The 19656-nt window shown below is 43.6% G+C and overlaps 1 protein-coding gene across 2 annotated transcripts in view; it reads left to right on the top strand.

Moving 5' to 3' along the window:
• The window catches only part of EPS15 (epidermal growth factor receptor pathway substrate 15), a 91525-nt gene that overhangs the window by 16455 nt on the left and 55414 nt on the right, over window positions 1-19656 (top strand). For both annotated transcript variants that reach the window (XM_075832981.1, XM_075832982.1), the window contains exons 2-5: window positions 13310-13351; window positions 14568-14657; window positions 15913-15960; window positions 18394-18489. In XM_075832981.1, the coding sequence (XP_075689096.1) occupies window positions 13310-13351; window positions 14568-14657; window positions 15913-15960; window positions 18394-18489 (276 nt within the window). The remainder of the gene's footprint in view (window positions 1-13309; window positions 13352-14567; window positions 14658-15912; window positions 15961-18393; window positions 18490-19656) is intronic.

Below are 19656 nucleotides of genomic sequence, written 5' to 3'. Positions count from 1 at the left end.
AAAATGTCAGCCCCCATAGACAAGAAAAAGTGAAAAAATAAAAAGTAAAACACAAACCCACAAATAAATAATTTTTTTTTAAATAAAACACTAAAAGCAAATTGATATAAATTTTTTTTTTTTTCGTGACACTGTTCCTTTAAGTCTCTGCACTCTTCCACAAAACTTCTGACAGGTCATAGAGACATGTCAGAAGTTTTGATCAGTGGGGTCCGGGTGCTGAGACCCCCAACATCACTGAAGCGCTTAACACCTTTCGCCTTGATCGGCACGCCTCATAAGGCCTTATTCACATGAACGTATAATACGTCCGTGCATCACGCGCGTCGCACGGACCTATGTTAACCCCTTCCCGACATCCGCCGTATATATACGGCGCTGTCGGGAGGTGCTTCCCGCAAAGCGCCGTATATATACGGCGCAGTGATGGTGCGGGCTCAGAAGCAGAGCCGGCACCATCACCGCGGGGTGACAGCTGTATTATACAGCTGGCACCCTCCTGTAACTGCCAGGACCGGAGCTATTCTCCGATCCGGCAGATTAACCCCTCAGATGCTGCACTCAATAGAGAAAATGGCGTCCGAGTCTGCCTTGTACGGGAGCCGATGAGGACCCGCCTGCGGCGTGTCCTCATAGGCTTGCTGTCAGTGAATAACTGACAGCGCTAATACACTGCACTACGTATGTAGTGCAGTGTATTAGAGTAGCGATCGGGGCATCAGGCCCTCATGTCCCCTAGTGGGACAAGTAAAAAAAGTAAAAAAAAGTTAATAAAAATGTGGTAAAACAATAAAAACACACACATTTAAAATAAAAATAAAGCTAAACTGACTTTTTTCCCATAGTAAGTCTTTTATTATGGGAAAAAACGTAAAAATAAAAAAAACTATACATAATTGGTATCGCCGCGTCCGTAACGACCCAAACGACAAAACTATTATGTAATTTATCCCGCACGGTGAACGCGGTAAAAAAAAAACATGAAAAACAGCGCCAGAATCTTTGTTTTTAGGTCACATCTCCTTCCAAAAAATGCTATAAAAAGTGATCAAAAAGTCACATTTACTCCAAAATAGTACTAATAAAAACGACAATCCGTCCCGCAAAAAATAATCCCTGACACCGTTTCGTGCACGCAAAAATAAAAAAGTTATGGGTCTTAGAATATGTCGACACAGAAAACAAATGATTTTATAAAAAAAGTGATTTTATTGTGCAAAAGCCGCAATACATAAAAAAAACTATATAAATTTGGTATCGCCGTAATCGTATCGACCCGCAGAATAAAGCTAACATGTAATTTAGGGCACACTGTGGATGCCGATAAAAAAACCAATAAAAAACTATTCCAGAATTGCTTGTTTTTGGTAATTTCCTTTACCAAAAAATGAAATAAAAAGTGATCAAAAAGACGTATGTGTTCTAAAATGGCACCAATAAAATCTACAGCCCGTCTCGCAAAAAACAAGCCTGCACACCGCTCAATCAACTGAAAAAGAAAAACGTTATGGCACTAGTAATGCGGTGATGGAAAAACATCTCAATGCGCAGGCCGGAGGGGAACATTCCTTCAGTTTCAGGGCTCTAGTATTTAGGAACTAGGAAAGGGAAGGGACATAGCACATCCGCTGGAAGTGAGGGTGCCCGTATTATACCAGCGCAAAACTTTCCCAGCAATATTTCCCAAACTACAAAGGAGAAAAAGTCCCCAAAAGGTGCAGAGCGTTACAGAAGGGGGATAAGAAAGAAAACCGTTTATCAGTGTGACACTGGCCTGTGCATAACGGATCGCTTCACAGCGTAACACACACCTATGGATAATTGTATTATTTACCCCATTCTTATACCCTCTTATTATGCCCTGATGTACTCCGCACAGATTACATATACCCCTGATATACTCCGCACAGATTACATATACCCCTGATATACTCCGCACAGATTACATATACCCCTGATATACTCCGCACAGATTACATGTACCCTGATGTACTCCGCACAGATTACATATACCCCTGATATACTCCGCACAGATTACATATACCCCTGATATACTCCGCACAGATTACATATACCCCTGATATACTCCGCACAGATTACATATACCCCTGATATACTCCGCACAGATTACATGTACCCTGATGTACTCCGCACAGATTACATATACCCTGATGTACTCCGCACAGATTACATATACCCCTGATATACTCCGCACAGATTACATATACCCCTGATATACTCCGCACAGATTACATGTACCCTGATGTACTCCGCACAGATTACATATACCCTGATGTACCCCGCACAGATTACATATGCCACCACATTATAAACGGAAATACCAGCAAAACCCCAAACAGAACTATTACCAAGCAAAATCCATGCTCAAAATGGCGGTCTTTCCCTTCTTAGCCCTACAGTGTGCCCAAACAGCAATTTATGGCCACAAGTAAGGCATTACCATACCCGGGAGAACCCGCTTAACAATTTATGGGGTAAGATTCTCTAGGGGCACAACATCTTGTGCGGTGAATGGGCAGATCAGTGGAGAAATTGCTATTTTCACTTTGCACAATCCACTGCGTATTCATTTCTGAAAAACACCTGTGGAGTCTAAATTCTCACTACACCCCTTGATAAATGCCTTTAGGGGTGTAGTTTCTAAAATGGGGTCACTTTTGTTTGGTACATCAGCGGTTTTGCAAATGCAACATGGCGTCCGCAAACCATTCCAGCAAAATCTACGCTCCAAAAGATAAATACCGCTCCTTTTCTTCTGTATGCTCCCATATATCTAAACAGCTGATTATAACCACATATGGGGTGTTACCGTACTCGGGAGAAATTACTTTACAAATGTTGGGGTGCTTTTTCTTCTCTATTCTTTGTAAAAATGAAAAATGTTGATCTAAAACGACCTCTTGTTGGAAAAAAAATTATTTTTCATTTTCATGGCTTAATTCTAATTAATTCAGCAAAAAACCTTTCGGATCAAAATTTTCACTATACCCCTAGATGATTCCTCAGGGGGTGCAGTTTCCCAAATGGAGTCACTTTTGGGGTGTTTCCACTGTACTAGTACTACAGGGACTCAGCAAATGTGACATGGCGCCCAGAAACCATTCCAAAATCCAAATGGTGCTAGTTCCATTCTGAGCCCTACCGTGTGTCCAAACAGATGTTTGTGACCACATGTGGGGTATTGTTTTACTCGGGAGAAGTTGCTTTACAAATGTTATGGTGCTTTTTCTCCTTCAGTCCTTGTGGAAATGAAAAAAAAATACCTAAACCTACATTTTCTTTGAAAAAATTTACATTTTCATTTTTACGCCCTATTTCCAATAAGTTCTGTAAAACACCTGTGGGGTCAAACTGCTCACTGTACCCCTAGATAATTTCCTCATGGGGTGTAGTTTCCAAAATGGGGTCACTTGTTGGGGGTTTCCACTGTTTTGTCCCCTCAGGGGCTTTGCAAATGCAACATGGCCTCCGCAAACCATTCCTGCTAAATTTGAGTTCCAAAAGCCAAATGGCGCTCTTTCCCTTCTCAGCCTCGCCGTGTGTCCAAACAGCCGTTTATTACCACATGTGGGGTACTGTTTTACTCGGGAGAAATTTCTTTACAAATTTTACGGTGCTTTTTCTCCTTTAGTCCTTGTGGAAATGAAAAAAAATTAGCTAAACCTAAATTTTATTTGAAAAAATGTAGATTTTCATTTTCACAGCCTACTTCCAAAAATTTCTGCAAGAAATCTGTGGGGTCAAAATGCTCACTATACCCCTAGATAATTTCCTCAAGGGGTATAGTTTACAAAATGGGGTCACTTGTTGGGGGTTTCCACTGTTTTGTCCCCTCAGGGGCTTCGTAAATGTGACATGGCCTCCGCAAACCATTCCTGCTAAATTTGAGCTCCAAGAGCCAAATGGCGCTCTTTCCATTCTAAGCCCTGTCGTGTGTCCAAACAACCGTTTATGACCACATGTGGGGTATTCTTTTACTCGGGAGAAATTGCTCTACAAATGTTGTGGTGCTTTTTCTACTTTAGTTCTTTTGGAAATGAAAAAAAATTAGCTAAACCTACATGTAATTTGAAAAAATGTAGATTTTCATTTTCATGGCCTAGTTCCAAAAATTTTTGCAAAAAAACTGGCCGGTCAAAACTCTTGCTACACCCCTAAATAAATTCGTTGAGGGGTGTAGTTTCCCAAATGGGATCACTTTTGGGGGGTTTCCACTGTTTTAGTTCCACAAGACCTGTTCAAAGCTGATATGGTGCCTAAAATATATTCTAATAAAAAGGAGGCCCAAAATCCACCAGGTGCTCCTTTGCTTCTGAGGCCGGTGCTTCAGTCCAATAGCATGCTACAGCCATATGTGGGATATTTCCTAAAACTGCAGAACCTGGGCAATAAATATTGAGTGGCATTTCTTGGGTAAAACCTTCTGTGGTACAAAAAAAATGGATTCAAAATGAATTTCTGGAAAAAAATAATGAACTTTGTAAATTTCACCTCTACTTTGCCTTAATTCCTGCGCAATGTCTAAAGGGTTAAGAAACTTTCTAAATGCTGTTTTGAATACTTTGAGGGGTGCAGTTTTTAAAATGGGGTGACTTATTGGGGGTTTCTAATATCTAAGGACCTCAAAGCCACTTCACAACTGAACTGGCCCCTGTAAAAATAGCATTTTTAAATTTTCTTGAAAATGTGAGAAATTGCTGCTAAAGTTCTAAGCCTTGTAACGTCCTAGAAAAATAAAATGATGTTCAAAAAACGATGCCAATCTAAAGTAGACATATGGGGGATGTTAATTAGCAACATTTTTGTGTGTTATAACTGCCTGTCTTACAAGCAGATACATTTAAATTGAGAAAAATGCTAATTTTTGCAATTTTTCGCTAAATTTTGGTGTTTTTCACAATTAAATACGTAATGTATCGGGCAAATTTTGCCAGTAACATAAAGTCCAATGTGTCACGAGAAAACAATCTCAGAATCGCTTGGATAGGTAAAAGCATTCCGGAGTTATTACCACATAAAGTGAAACATGTCAGATTTGAAAAATGAGGCTCTGTCAGGAAGGTCAAAAGTGGCCAAAGAGGGAAGGGGTTAATGAATGGGGCCGTTCAGACTCTCAGTGAATTTCACGCAGCGTATGTGCGCTGCGTAAAACTCACGACATGTCCTATATTTGGCCGTGTTTCGCGCAGCACGCACCCGTTGAAGTCAATGGGTGACTGCAAATCGCGCAAGGCACACGGAAGCACTTACGGGTGCGCGCGTCATTCGCGCAACAGTAGTAAAAAGAATGAATGAAAACAGAAAAGCACCACGTGCTTTTCTGTTTGTAAACATTCATACAGAGTGTCATAATGATGCCGGCTGCGCGAAAATCTATCTGAGCCCATCTTCAGCCCTAACGAGGAGAACTTAACACGTCCTAAGGTTCTGAGCGCTTCTGCACATTCGTTTCAGTGATCGGTGGTGGTCTCGGCACCCGCACCCCCATTGATCAAAACTTTTGACATGTCTCTGTGACATCTCAAATGTTTTTTTGTGAAAGTGCAGACACTCTTCATATACGTAATATATGTTGAGGAGAAGTTCAGGATTCGATGGCTGTAGACATGCCGAGTATTGTATGACTCACCAGATCCTATAATGAAGACCTGCAACCTCTCACTGACTTCTTGTTGTCTGTGTCCCGTTTTTATTATGAGCCGCCCACATTTCGGGTGCGTCTCTTCCCAGAACATTGGCAGCTAAGAAAACTGAAACTAAAGTTTCTCCTCACATCTATGTGTTTTGAAGTAAGAATTGACTTCTCATGGAGCACGGAAATGTGTGAGCCGCCTGATGGGAGTGTTGTGAAATATTTTAAGAAATACCTGATCATGTTTTAAATCTGCATTGCTATACTTTATATATTTTATAATAATATATTTGTAGCGGTCGGAGCTCTGAATTTAAAAAAAAATAGAACTCCCAAGTGATTATGAATGTGGCTGCCTGCTGTCACCACTAGAGGGAGCTTACTGCATACTGTTTACATACGCAAGCGTAAAGCTCCTAAGCTCCCCCTAGTGGCAGTGTCTATAGAAGCAATGGATTTCAAGCTCACAGAAAATCAGAGCTCCTGCCCCTTTAGGCTGGGTTCACACGACCCATTTTCAGACGTATTGGAGGCATTTTACGCCTCGAAATACGTCTGAAAACAAGCCTCGACTACGTCGGCAAGCATCTGCCAATTCATTTCAATGGGTTTGCCGATGTACTGTGCCGACGACCTGTAATTTTACACGTCGCTGTCAGAAGACGGCGCGAAAAATAACAGCCTCGTCAAAGAAGTGCAGAACACTTCTTGGGACGTAATTTGAGCCGTTTTTCATTGAATCCAGCTCCAAATTACGCCCGCAATTGACGCCTCGCAAAATGCGAGTACGAGCAATTACGTCTGAAATTCAGGAAAACAGCTCCGTAATTTCAGCCGTAATTGGCGTTATCGTGTGCACATACCCTTGGGCTACATGCACATGTGTAATTTGGTGCAGAAAATCCGCATCTAATAATGCATTTTTTTAAATTTGTTTTTAGGAGCAGTTTTTACATTTTCTAAAATAGGTGCGGATTTACACGAACGTGTGCGTTTTGCGCGAGTGGCAGGTGCGTGACAGCTCCGTGTGTCATGTTCATACGGATGCGCGGCTGCGTGCTCTTCGCGCAGCCGCCATTTTTATGACACTCCGTTTGGATGTTTGTAAACAGAAAAGCACGTGGTGCTTTTCTGTTTACATTCATTCTTTTTCTGCTGTTTCGCGAATAACGTGCGTCCCACGGAAGTGCTTCCGTGTGGTGCGCGTGATTTTCACGCACCCATTGACTTCAATGGGTGCGTGATGCGCGAAAAACGCCGAAATATAGAACATGTCGTGAGTTTTATGCAGCGGACACGCTGCGCAAAACTCACGGACAGTCTGCACTGCCCCATAGACTTGCATAGGTCCGTGCGACCCGCGTGAAAACCACGAGTAAATCCGTGTAAATCCGCCCTAATGCTGGAGATTTTGGTGCGGATTTTAATAAGCTTTTTAGATACAATTCGCAGGCGGTAACGCAAGATAAATTGACACGCTGCGGATTTTAAAATACCGCAGGTAAATTTACTTGCGGATAAATTCTGCATCCTCTAGATCAGGGGTCTCAAACTCAGCCGGGTAAGTGGGCCGCATATAGAAAAAATGGGAAGTTGACGGGCCGCATTACTTTCAAATTTGATACAATACAAAGTTATTGTTAATCAATTAGTTATTTGAACTACTATAACACTATATTACTATAATAATACCGCTAGGTTTAAAATTTGAGATATTTCTCCACGTGCTTATTACCACAATCCAGCTTTCCAGTTTAAGTGTCGCTAAATGCAGTCCGGCGGCTCAGTTAGCACACATGTCAAGATTGGGCAGCCCCTTTTTAGATGCTGCCGCAGTGCCCTCTGTGGATGCTGCCGCAGTGCCCTCTGTGGATGCTGCCGCAGTGCCCTCTGCGGATGCTGCCGCAGTGCCCTCTGCGGATGCTGCCGCAGTGCCCTCTGCGGATGCTGCCGCAGTGCCCTCTGCGGATGCTGCCGCAGTGCCCTCTGCGGATGCTGCCGCAGTGCCCTCTGCGGATGCTGCCGCAGTGCCCTCTGCGGATGCTGCCGCAGTGCCCTCTGTGGATGCTGCAACACACCCCTAGATAAGGCCACAGTGCCCTCTGTAGATATGCTGCCACAGTGCCCTCTGTAGATATGCTGCCACAGTGCCCTCTGTAGATATGCTGCCACAGTGCCCTCTGTAGATATGCTGCCACAGTGCCCTCTGTAGATATGCTGCCACAGTGCCCTCTGTAGATATGCTGCCACAGTGCCCTCTGTAGATATGCTGCCACAGTGCCCTCTGTAGATATGCTGCCACAGTGCCCTCTGTAGATATGCTGCCACAGTGCCCTCTGTAGATAAGGCAACACACCCCTAGATAGTATCTGAAGAGGACACTGGCATTATCTAGGGGTGTGTTGCATTATCTACAGAGGGCACTGTGGGGTTCTCTACAAGTGGGTGTGTGACAGTATCTGAAGAGGACACTGGCATTGTCACACACCCACTTGTAGATAACGCCACAGTGCCCTCTGTAGAGGCTGCCCCAGTGCCCTCTGTAGAGGCTGCCCCAGTGCCCTCTGTAGAGGCTGCCCCAGTGCCCTCTGTAGAGGCTGCCCCAGTGCCCTCTGTAGAGGCTGCCCCAGTGCCCTCTGTAGAGGCTGCCCCAGTGATGTCAGGGGCTTGCCCAGAGCTGGAGTCCCAGGCAGAGCGCTAGTAGGCTCTTCCTGGGATTCCAGCTGTGCTCCTGACATCACTGGGATTCCTGCTCTGGGGAAGCCCCTGACATCATTGTCGATGTATGGACAGCGATGTCAGAGGCTTCCCCAGAGTCCCGGAGCAGAGCCGATAATAGTGCTCTGCCCGGGACTCCGCTCTGGGGAAGGCCCTGACACACTGTCCATATATGGGCAGCGATGTCAGGGAATTCCACAGAGTCCCGGAGCAGAGCCGACACCAGCGCTCTGCTCGGGACTCCGGCTCTGGGGAAGCCCCAGACATCGCTGTTCATATGTGGGCAGCGATTTCAGGGAATTCCACAGAGTCCCGGAGCAGAGCCGACAACAGCGCTCTGCTCGGTACTCCGGGTTCTGGGGAAGCCCCAGACATCGCTGTTCATATGTGGACAGCGATGTCAGGGAATTCCAGAGTCTCGGAGCAGAGCCGATACTAGCGGCTCTGTGTCCCGTGGGCCGCAGATGACAGCCCCAGTGGCCGCATGCGGCCCGCGGGCCGCGTGCTTGAGACCCCTGCTCTAGATGATATTGTTTGAAATCTCATTTACTTTGCTGATACTGTATTACGCTGTGTATTTGCCGCAGAAAAATCTGCACGACAAATCTGCACTTAATACGCATCGTGCTCATTTGGCCTCCTTCACACAAATTTGTTTTTCTTCAGCATTTTAAGAAGCATGAAAAAAAACTGGCATGTGTTTTTGGTAATATTTTTTTCATTTTGTCACTTTGTTTCATCCGTTTTTCCAGGTGTTTTGTGGTCCTATGAAAAAACTGTCAAAAAAAAAAAAAAAGCCATTCACCGACCCCAAGAAGCCGCAAACCAAAACGCTGTGTATTTAGGCTTTTTTATGTTTTATTCAGCGCTTTAGGACAACAACAAATAAAAAAAGCCATGGAAAATGCGAGTAAACGCTGTGTGTAAATTCAGCCTAACAATTATTTCAACATTATTCAGCACTAAATTTCGCACCTATAAAGAATAAAAAAGAAAAAAAAATAGGTACAGTTTCAAGGGAAATGTCAACAAATTTCTGATATCTTTTTGTAACACGTCAGAAGTTCTGATTGGTGAGGGACCGAACACTGAGAGGGGCATCAATCGCTAATACTAAGCGGCAGGAGCGCTTGGGTGAGCTCCGAGCCGCCTAGTTTCTGATTGGCTTTTCTCGGAAAGCCGATGTAGCGGCGTACGGGCTCAGGTACTTTCTATTGAGTCCGTACACTGCTACATCGTCATTCCGAGAAAAACTGATCAAAAACCAAACTGTTGAGCGCTCACCCAAGTGCTCCTGCCGCTTCGTTCTAGCGATCGGTGGGGGGTCCCTGTGCTCGGCCCCCCACCGATCAAAACGTCTTACATGCCACTATGACGTGTCAGAAGTTTGACAGTTTAGTTACCATTTAAGTATTTTCTAGGGGGAGAAAAGTTTTTTTTGTATCCACACAATTTACATTGGCGTCCTGTATACAGGCAGGACTGTCCCGTCGTCTTTGTGCTGTTCTATCACCACCCGCTCTTCCCTCCTCCTGAGTCAGCAGACCCCTTTGCCTTATGTGTCTATCTTTACTCCATCTTTCCTTCCCTGGTTTCCTGGTGGCAGTGTTTTCCTATGACTTTTTACAGGAAATCTGGTTGTGGATAATTTCGCCCTCCGCCCCACCGGCTCGTCCCTGCTACACTCGACTCTTGTTTCACTTCAATATTCTGCGCTTTGTTTTTTTATGTAATCACGTTACTCCAAAAAGTGTCCTTGTTTACACCCCTGGTGCCAGTTTGCCTTTTTAGCATCTTGGAGACACGTCCTATACCGGGCACCAGCTGGCGACTTGATCCAGCAGCCTGTGATTTAGGAAGGTGATGTAGTAGAATTTGTTGTAGTTCTTTGGGTGTTCACATTAGCAAAATGAGCCGCCTGCAGTTTAACGTTGTGGAGATTGAGAGCAGTCCTGGATGGATTACGGCAGTGTGTCTGAGATCATGGGATTGTCACTGTATGGGTAAGTTCACACAGGTCGGATACAGTGCGGGTATGTTCATGCGGTGGAATTCTTGTTGCGGATTCCGTCGCAAAATTCTGCCTCCCATCCATTTCAATGGGAGCCGTATGCTCCTTTTTCAACTAGTGGGAAAAAGTGGCATCTTGACTGATCTTCAGGTGGATTCCGCCCAAACCTCCTATTGAAGCGAATCGGAGGAGGAATCTTCTTTGTTGAATTCAATGGGGAAAACCTGCAACAAATAAGCAGAGATTACGCAAATACAATTGACATGCTGCGGATTTAAAAAAACGCACCACTAGTCTATTCCTGAGTGTTTTTTCCACTTATTTGTTCAATTCTCATCCACTTTGCTGCCACTGTATTACGCTGTGCATTTTCTGCAACGCAATACATTGCGGAAAATCCGCATTGTTTACACTACGTGTGAACACTGCGTTCAGCTGGCGGGTAACAGGCTAAAAATTTTGGTTAATGCGGAGTTAAGTTATTTATGTTTTTTTCTGGAAAAGCTGGATGACATCCAGTAAGGGTATGTTCACACGCCCTATTTCCGGACGTTATTCAGGCGTTTTACGCCTCGAATTACGGCCGAAAAAACGGCTCCAAACCGGTCTTTTTTTTACGCGCTCGCCACTTCCAATAGACGGCGCGTAAAAAGACGCCCGGCTCAAAGAAGTGCATGTCACTTCTTGGGACGTAATTGGAGCCGTTTTTCATTGACTCCAATGAAAACCAGCTCAAATTACGTCCGTAAAAGACGCCGCGAAAAACGCCTGCACTTGTCAAAACGTCTGAAATTCAGGAGCTGCTTTCGCCTGAAAACCGCTTCGTAATTTCAGACGTAATTGGCGTTGCCGTGTGAACATACCCTTACGTCGCAGTTTCATCTCGCTCAGGGTTTCCTTAATGGCGAACCAGCCGAGGTGTGCTGCATAGAGACACATTTTATTATTCAGGTTTCCAGGAAAGCTGGGGGATAACAATTTTGGGAGCCATATTGGTTGATACCCAACTGTCCCATGGATTTATGTAACTTGAACAGATTTTTTTTTTTTTATTTTAAACTGGATGATATGTAGGTTTGTGAAGGAATATATTCAGTTTTTGGCAGAAGTGACCTTGACGGAGGAGCTCTAAGGAGCTGTCCACCATTAAGTGAAATGCTTAGTAATATAATGCCGGGGCGAGCAAATTACAGAAGACTTTAGGAGCTGGCAGCAATTTTTTTGTTACATTGACCGGCTGTCTCCTGGGAGTCATCCAGCCCTAATTTAGAGGTAGGTAATGGGTAGGCGTTATCTCTCATGTAGGGACTGATAAAATGTGGATATGGAGGTTTTGGTCTCAGTGATGAGGAAGGTCTTAGTCTGTGCAAGCTCTCCTGTGCCTTCTGCAGAAACAGTGCCACTCTTGTTTGTAGGCTGTGCTTGGTATTGCAGTACATCCCTATTTCCTTGAAAAGGTTTCCCCTTCAACCTAAAGCTCACAGCGTATAATTGTTGCAGAATTTTAGTTTTGCTGTTTTCAGTTTACTCTTTAATGTCGTAAAAATCTCCTGTTACATGGAAACCACCACAAAGTTGCTGTTGACAGATCTGTTTTTGTTATATGCATCGTTTTAGTACTTTGGGTAGATGAGGATACATTCAAATGTTGGCCACATGTTATAGGGTTGTGAATAGAACTTTTATAAAAGTCAGTGTGGGTAAACATTGTTGCATATTTTATATTTTTTGCGGGGAGGTTTCCCCATTGATTTCAACAGGGAAGCCGCAATTGCAATGGAAACCACAAGTACAAGTTTATGTGTGGTTTTCTTTTTTTTTTTTCTCTTCTTTTTTTTTTTATTGCTATTTTTCATGGAAACCGTTCCAAAAACATCTTCCTGGAAATGTTTCGTCTTTATAACCGCAACACATATTTACATGCAGTCTTTTTTCTATTTTTGCGCTGTGCTATTAGTGAAGTTTTTCCTTTTTACCCTTGTAGTGTCCTGTTATTAATGGTCTGAGGGTCTCATTAGGGTCCTGTTTACATCCCAATTTTTGTTTACGTTTAGCACGTACCTTTGGAGAGCTCCCGTCATATGCGATAAACGTGTCCATAGGACTAAATGGACAGACAGACGCCTAAAGAGCGTCCTATTGGCCTCTGGTCGCTATACATTAGTTTTTCCACAAACAAAAGGTATGGACTAGTGTAGTGGATTACGCTATTATATCCCGTGGAGTCCAGGATATACTGAGTGATGGATGCCACTATTCGTCCTCCGTCACAGCGCACGTTTAATGAACAAGTCGTGAGCTTTTCCCCAGTGTATACATCAAACGTAGCTCAAAGAAGTGATGTGAACAGCCAGACCCTGTTTAATACCCCCTACAGCCCCTTATTAACACATGAATATCAATCGCTAGTGTTAAAGGGCTTGTCCAGGATTCAAAAAACAGGGCAGCTTTCTTCCAAAAATAGCGCCACTCCTGTCCGCAGATTGTTGGTGGTATTGCAGCTCAGCTATAATTAATTTTAATTAGTCTGAGCTGTAATACCAGAAACAAACTGCTGACAGATGTGGCGCTGTTTTTGGAAGAAAGCTGGCATGTATTTCAAATTATGAACAGCCCCTTTAAGTATTCTTATTTTATTTTTGTATGATTGTGCCAGACTATTACAGAAGCCATAATTAAAATAAAGCCAAAGCAAGATTCATCATCAGTTACCCTGCTTGCTGATGGTTCCCAGGTAGCATCCGGAAGAGTTTTTTTTTTTTTTCCTATACTGCTCATATTAAAAATAACAAATTACAAACGTGATAGACTTTACAATTGCTGACTATGTATCCAATGTTTGTCCAAGATGGAGCTTCCCTTGATTATATTTTTTGTTTGCTTTGCCCTTCAGTTATTTCCGGGTTACATTTTTAATTATTTTTCAGATCCCGAGTAACACAGCTGTGTATGAGAAATACTTCCTCCAGGTTAGTTTCTTAAGTTTTCATATTTATTTTATTTTTTCATTTTGGAAAAATTAAACTTCTATTTTTTTTTTTTTTACTTACAGTACATGTTAAGGGCAGATTCATAAAATACATTGTTATAATAGGAAATTTAGGGCCTGTTCACACCTGCCTTGTTTTAGTCCGAGGATTAGAACAACGAAAACACCAGAAGCGCCGATTCCGTTGTATGACGGACACCATTGAGGCCCGACAGAACCCGTCGACTTCAATGGTTTGTCGGGTTTCCGTCAGGGTGTCTGTCTGTGGCTGCGATATTGTATTTGGTATTTTCAGTTGGCTCTGTGATGGGGGCCCCTAATGAAGGCGCTAACGCAGATGTGAACAGGCCCTTATCTTCTGGCTGATTTATATCGGAGCACATTGTACATCACCGTTGGTTGGGAGACCAGATTTTGTCTACACATTTAGACCCCATGCACATGACCGTATAATCTCCCGTAACTACGGGCCCATTAATTTCTATGGCTGACGGACCCCTTCCCGTATATCTACGGGAAGGTGTCCGTGCCGTAGAAACCTGCCGAAAAAAATAGGACATGTCCTGTTTTTTTATTTTACGGACCGTGCTCCTATACTTTATAATGGGAGCACGGCTCGTAAAAATGGCCGGCTGTCCGTGCCTGTAATTACGGTCATGTGCATGAAGCCTTAGGGGTATATGAGTGCAGGGTAAGGATTCGTTCACACATACTAGAAGGTGCGCGGAAGGAAGTGACATCACTGCCACATGCAGACTCCTGGGAGCTACTGTTTCTATGGATTACAAAGAGTGTCTTACCCATAAACAATTTGCTGGGTAACTAATGTTCCCGGCATGCTCTATTATCAGATGTTTTCTACTTGGGAATTGTTCACCAGTTCCGCCAACGGTTATATACTCCGTATATGCATAAACATTAATGCCCTAATAATATGTAGCTTCATAAAAATAAAGTCTGACCTTGAGCTGCATTCCTCTTGAGGTCGTTTGTAGCCTTTAGGTCATGGCATTGTATTTTGAGAATGACCCAGACAGGTGAGAACCGCCATTTCTTGTAGGTGATTTTATCAGAACGTCCCTTGTGGTGGACGATCAATTATTGGAACAATCGATATATTTTGAACAGTTTTTAAATCCTTTTTATAAGGTCTGAGAGGGCGTATTTTAACCTATTCTTTCCTGTGTCTTTTTCAGGTTGAGTCCAAAAACTCTGGAAAAGTCTTGGCTGGAGATGCTGCTCTTTTTCTGAAGAAGTCCGGGTTACCGGATCTGGTGCTGAGCAAGGCAAGTAAAGTGCGATCTTCCTCTAATAATGTACATAAAGCTGCAGCATGTTGTGACATAGGATTAGTCCCATACAACTTAGTGTTACTTCTGAGGTGGCCAGCGTAATGTAATAACACATCTTCTCGTCAAAGCCCAGAATCTAAGACCTCGTTCATACCGGGTGATACTGAATGACCCCTAGGACACCCGTCCGATCAGCTTAGTGAAGAGGTCGTGGCGTTCAAATGAACGGGATGAGCTGCAGCACCAGGCACAGACGAGCCGCTGTGTGAACAATTAGGCTATGTTCACACGGGGTATTTTGCCGAGTTTTTTTACGAGGAAACTGCGTCGCAAAACTCGGCAAAAGCGGCCCGAGAACGCCTCCCATTGATTTCAATGGGAGGCGTCGGCGTCTTTTTCCCGCGAGCAGTAAAACTGCCTCGCGGGAAAAAGAAGCGACATGCCCTATCTTCGGGCGCTTCCGCCTCTGACCTCCCATTGACTTCAATGGGAGGCAGAGAAAGCGTATTTTGCGCTGTTTTATGCCCGCGGCGCTCAATGGCCGCGGGCGAAAAACGGCGCGAAAATCGCCGCGAAAATCGGCGTGCAGGGAGAGGAAAATCTGCCTCAAAGTTCCAAACGGAATTTTGAGGCAGATATTCCTCCCCCAAAATACTCTGTGTGAACATAGCCTTAAAGGGGTTTTCCGAGTTGGAAATAGGCCAAGGTTGTAGGAATGCAAAAAAAAAAAAAAAAAAAGCCATTGCTTACCTTCCAGATCCCCGTCGTGCTAGCGCCGCCGCTTCTGTTCCTCCACGCCGCTGTGTATTGACAGGAGCGATGATGTTCTTGTATACGTACATGATCACTGCAGCCAATCATTGGTCTCAGTGGGTATACAGCACAGGATCGCTGAGGCCAGTGCTTGGCTGCAGCTATCACATGGGTATACAGGCACGTCATTGCTGCAGCTATGTCAACGATGGAACGTAACAACGACGGGGATCCGTGAGGTGAGTACTGGCTTTGTTTGTTTTTTTTGGGGTTTTTTTTTTTTTTTTTGCATCTCTACCTTGGCCAATTTTTTAAAATAACTTTAAGCTTTAACTTTTTCTGAAATTCTATGGAAATTAATATTATTGCGTCATTAGCGCTGATAAAGTCTATTTCATGCTGACGTAGAAGGACATTTATGTGAATCGGCTGTATCAGTGTCTTCCTGTGAGTCATGTCCCTGGAGCTGACCTCCGTGCCCTTTGTTTCTGCACAGATTTGGGATTTAGCAGACACTGAAAGCAAAGGATATTTAAACAAGCAGGTAATGTAAGTTTTCTGAAGTTTTATGAATTGTCTTGCCTTGCGGTCAGCGTTGTCCGATCCAGAATATGAAGGGATGTGCCGGGCTCTGCTTCCCTATAACAGATGCATCTATTGTGTTACAGGATCGTAATGCAGTGAGGAAGGAAATCTGAATAAAGAATTGTTCCCAGTTCGGGGATTTCCTCCTCACTGATTATATGAAGTGCAAAGCGTTACATAAATGAATATGTCTGCAATTATCGTAAGATTAGTAAATGTATAGCAGCTACTGGTACAGGAATGGCTGCATGTACAGTGTAATTGGGTACCACATTAGTGTATCGATTCCTCCAGCTTTTTCAAGATCTCTGCTTGCAGTTATCAATAAGACCTTTTAATGTTTTATATCTTTTAAAGCGCTCCTAACTTTTCAGGCGACTTTTCGAGGTGGCCGAGTTTTCTGGAAACAGCGGATCATGTTTTTCCATGCAGTGTCCAGAACTCCAACAGACGTGACTCAAAGTTACGGAAACAGCATAGCACAGTAAGCTGCGCGGTTTCCAGAAAGCAGGAGCTACGGAATATGTGTAGCTCACTGTGCTATGTTTCCCTAACTTTCATTTAATTCTATTGGAGTTTCGGAAACGGCGTATTGAAATGCTCTTGGCTGTTTCTGGAATACCTGGCCACCTTGTCAGCCATTGGCCGTAGCCCAGTTCTAGAGATAGATGCGGTAAACGAGCTTATAGTTGTAGGTCAGCGAGCTCAGCTGTTTCCATACTTCTTGCCACCTTATAACTCAGTGGCAGGAGAGCAACAATAGCAGGACAAGGTTCAGGTGCCCCGTTCTAGAGATAGATGCGGGTTCCACCTCTTGGACCCATACCTATCAGCCATTTATGGCATATCCTGGGGATATGCCATAAATGTCTGAGATGGGAATATCCCTTTAAGTTGTCATACGGCATTCTCATCTACTCGGACACAGTGTACGATTGGTTAGAGAGATAAATTAAAAGACCTTCCTCCCATCGGTGACCTACCTACTCTGCCTACCCTAGTCCTGGCCATGATTGTACCTTATACGTATATTTGGTGTGCTGAATAGAATAGCAGGCTTCTCTTTTGCACTACTTTTAAAGAGTCTCTGTCACCACATTATAAGTGGCCTATCTTGTACATAATGTGATCGGCGCTGTAATGTAGATTACAGCAGTGTTTTTTATTTAGAAAAACTATCATTTTTAACGGAGTTATGACCTATATTAGCTTTATGCTAATGAGTTTCTCAATGGACTACTGGGCGCGTTTTACTATATGGCTAAGTAGGCGTTGTGGAGAGGAGTGTATGACGCTGACCAATCAGTGACCAATCAGCGTCATACACTTCTCTCCATTCATTTACACTGCAGATAGCGATATAGCTATATCACTATGTGCTGCCACATAAACACACTATAACGTTACCGCAGTGTCCGGACAATGAATATACATTACCTCCAGCCAGGACGTGATGTGTATTCAGAATCCTGACCACTTCTCTGCACTTGTGTGTGATTTACAGCATAGCAGGCATAGTCTCGTGAGATTACACTGTAAACTGTCATTTACAGTGAGATCTCGCTGTGCTGTGCATCGCAGAGAAGTGGTCAGGATTCTGAATACACATCCTGTCCTGGCTGGAGGTAATGTATATTCATTGTCCAGACACTGCAGTAATGTTTGTGTATGTGGCTGCACATAGCGATATAGCTATATCGCTATCTGCAGTGTAAATGAATGGAGAGAAGTGTATGACGCTGATTGGTCACTGATTGGTCAGCGTCATACACTCCTCTCCACAACGCCCACTTGGTCATATAGTAAAACCCGCCCAGTTGTCCATTGAGAAACTCATTCGCATAAATTTAATATAGGTCATAGCTCCGTCAAAAATGATCGTTTTTCTAAATAAAAAACACTGCTGTAATCCACATTACAGCGCCGATCACATTATGTACAAGATAGGCCACTTTAAAGAGGCTCTGTCACCACATTATAAGTAAGTCCCTACGACTGATACAAGAGTGGTGAGTGCAGACTTGCAAAGTGCACGTAAAAGCAAATCTCAGAGCCTCTCCCAGTAATTATTTGGACGACCATCTGATAAGGGGTGACATTGGCACAGATGAGCCCAGCACTAGATAATGGGTATTTTTGCTGACTTCGCTTCTTTCTTACTGTGCTGCCACTTGTATTTCAGGCCAGAAGACAGGAATTCCTGTTTTTACGCATATTGTGCGTTCGCTTTAACCGGATCTTGACTAATTCCTCCTTGCAATGTTTTGTTTAAGTTTCTATCTCTAGAAAGTGCCGCACACGTGACTACTTATAAGACATTCCTGTTCACCTACAAGCCTATTTATACCTCTCGCATTGTCTTTCTGTAATACTGTTTGCTTTTGTTCTTCAGGAATTTTTTGCGGCTTTGCAGCTCGTGGCTTGTGCTCAGAATGGAATGGAGGTGTCACTCGGCAGCCTCAAGAAAGTGGTGCCCCCACCCAGATTTGTAAGTCTGATATTTACCTACAAAAGGACCTTTATAATAACGATTACATAAATCCTGGCCAAGATCCATTGCGCAGGGTGAAATATATCCTGTATCCGTGCATGTAACGTGTACTAAAAACTGTATGGGTATGTTCACACAGGGCGGATACAGGCTGTAGAAGCACACAGCTTATCCGCCCACATTGTGGTGCAGTTTTTCAACCGGAATGTCCACGGTGGAAAGTTGCGCCTGAAAAAACCCCAAAACATTTCCCTCTGCCGTCCTGTAACCCGGCCTCCTGGGATGATGATTCATCCTATGTGACCTCTGCAGCTTGTGATTGACTGCTGCGGTCACATTGGATGAAACGTCATCCCAGGAGTTCGGCCTGGATAAAGAAGCGGAGAATTCTGGGTAAGTATAAAAAAAAAAAAATGTGATTTTTTTTTTTTTCAGGGTTCCGATTTTTACAAATATCCCTATGATTCAGAGGCATTCTGCCCTCTGTGTATATAATGATTATATCCAGTAATCAATTTAAAGAAAAAAAAGCTTACAATGGCGCAACATAGGGCATCATCTCACAATAAATAGGAGAGGCAGGGAAGTGAGAGGTGTACACTCACCTAGCGGTGTTGTGCTGGGGGCACGACAACCTCGTAGTCCAAAAGACGTGTGTGTATATATATATATATATATATATATATATATATATATATATAGTCCGCGTGCTGGTTCGGGAGACTGCTAGCCACGGGTCTTTCTGGGTGAAGGTCTTGTCCCAGATAGAGTATAAGCGATATCAAATGCTGAGATGCACTAGGAAATTCTGAGTGCAAGACGGCGAAAAATGACCCTTAACGGAGGCGCTATTCCCATTGCGGTATTAAGGAAGATCTTCTGGAGTCATGCAAACGTTAACCTTTTATTAATATCGTAACATGCAACGCATTTCAAAGCCGGACCGGCTTCAGCAGGCAGATTTACATATTAGAAAAGCAGTGGCCACTACGGCCTTATATAATCATAAAAAATTGGGAAAACCTTGATTTACAAAGGTCAGGGATAAAAAAAAAAAAAAAAGACTCAATCACTGAAGCCGTCATTTAACTGATATTTCTTACTGCGTGCTATACGGCGTGCAATAGATCATGTCACAATTTTATCTTTACCAATTCCATTTGA

Source organism: Rhinoderma darwinii, chromosome 7 (genome assembly GCF_050947455.1).
Source record: "Rhinoderma darwinii isolate aRhiDar2 chromosome 7, aRhiDar2.hap1, whole genome shotgun sequence".
Classification (NCBI taxonomy): Eukaryota; Metazoa; Chordata; class Amphibia; order Anura; family Rhinodermatidae; genus Rhinoderma; species Rhinoderma darwinii.
This window is presented reverse-complemented; position numbering and strand designations above follow the sequence as displayed.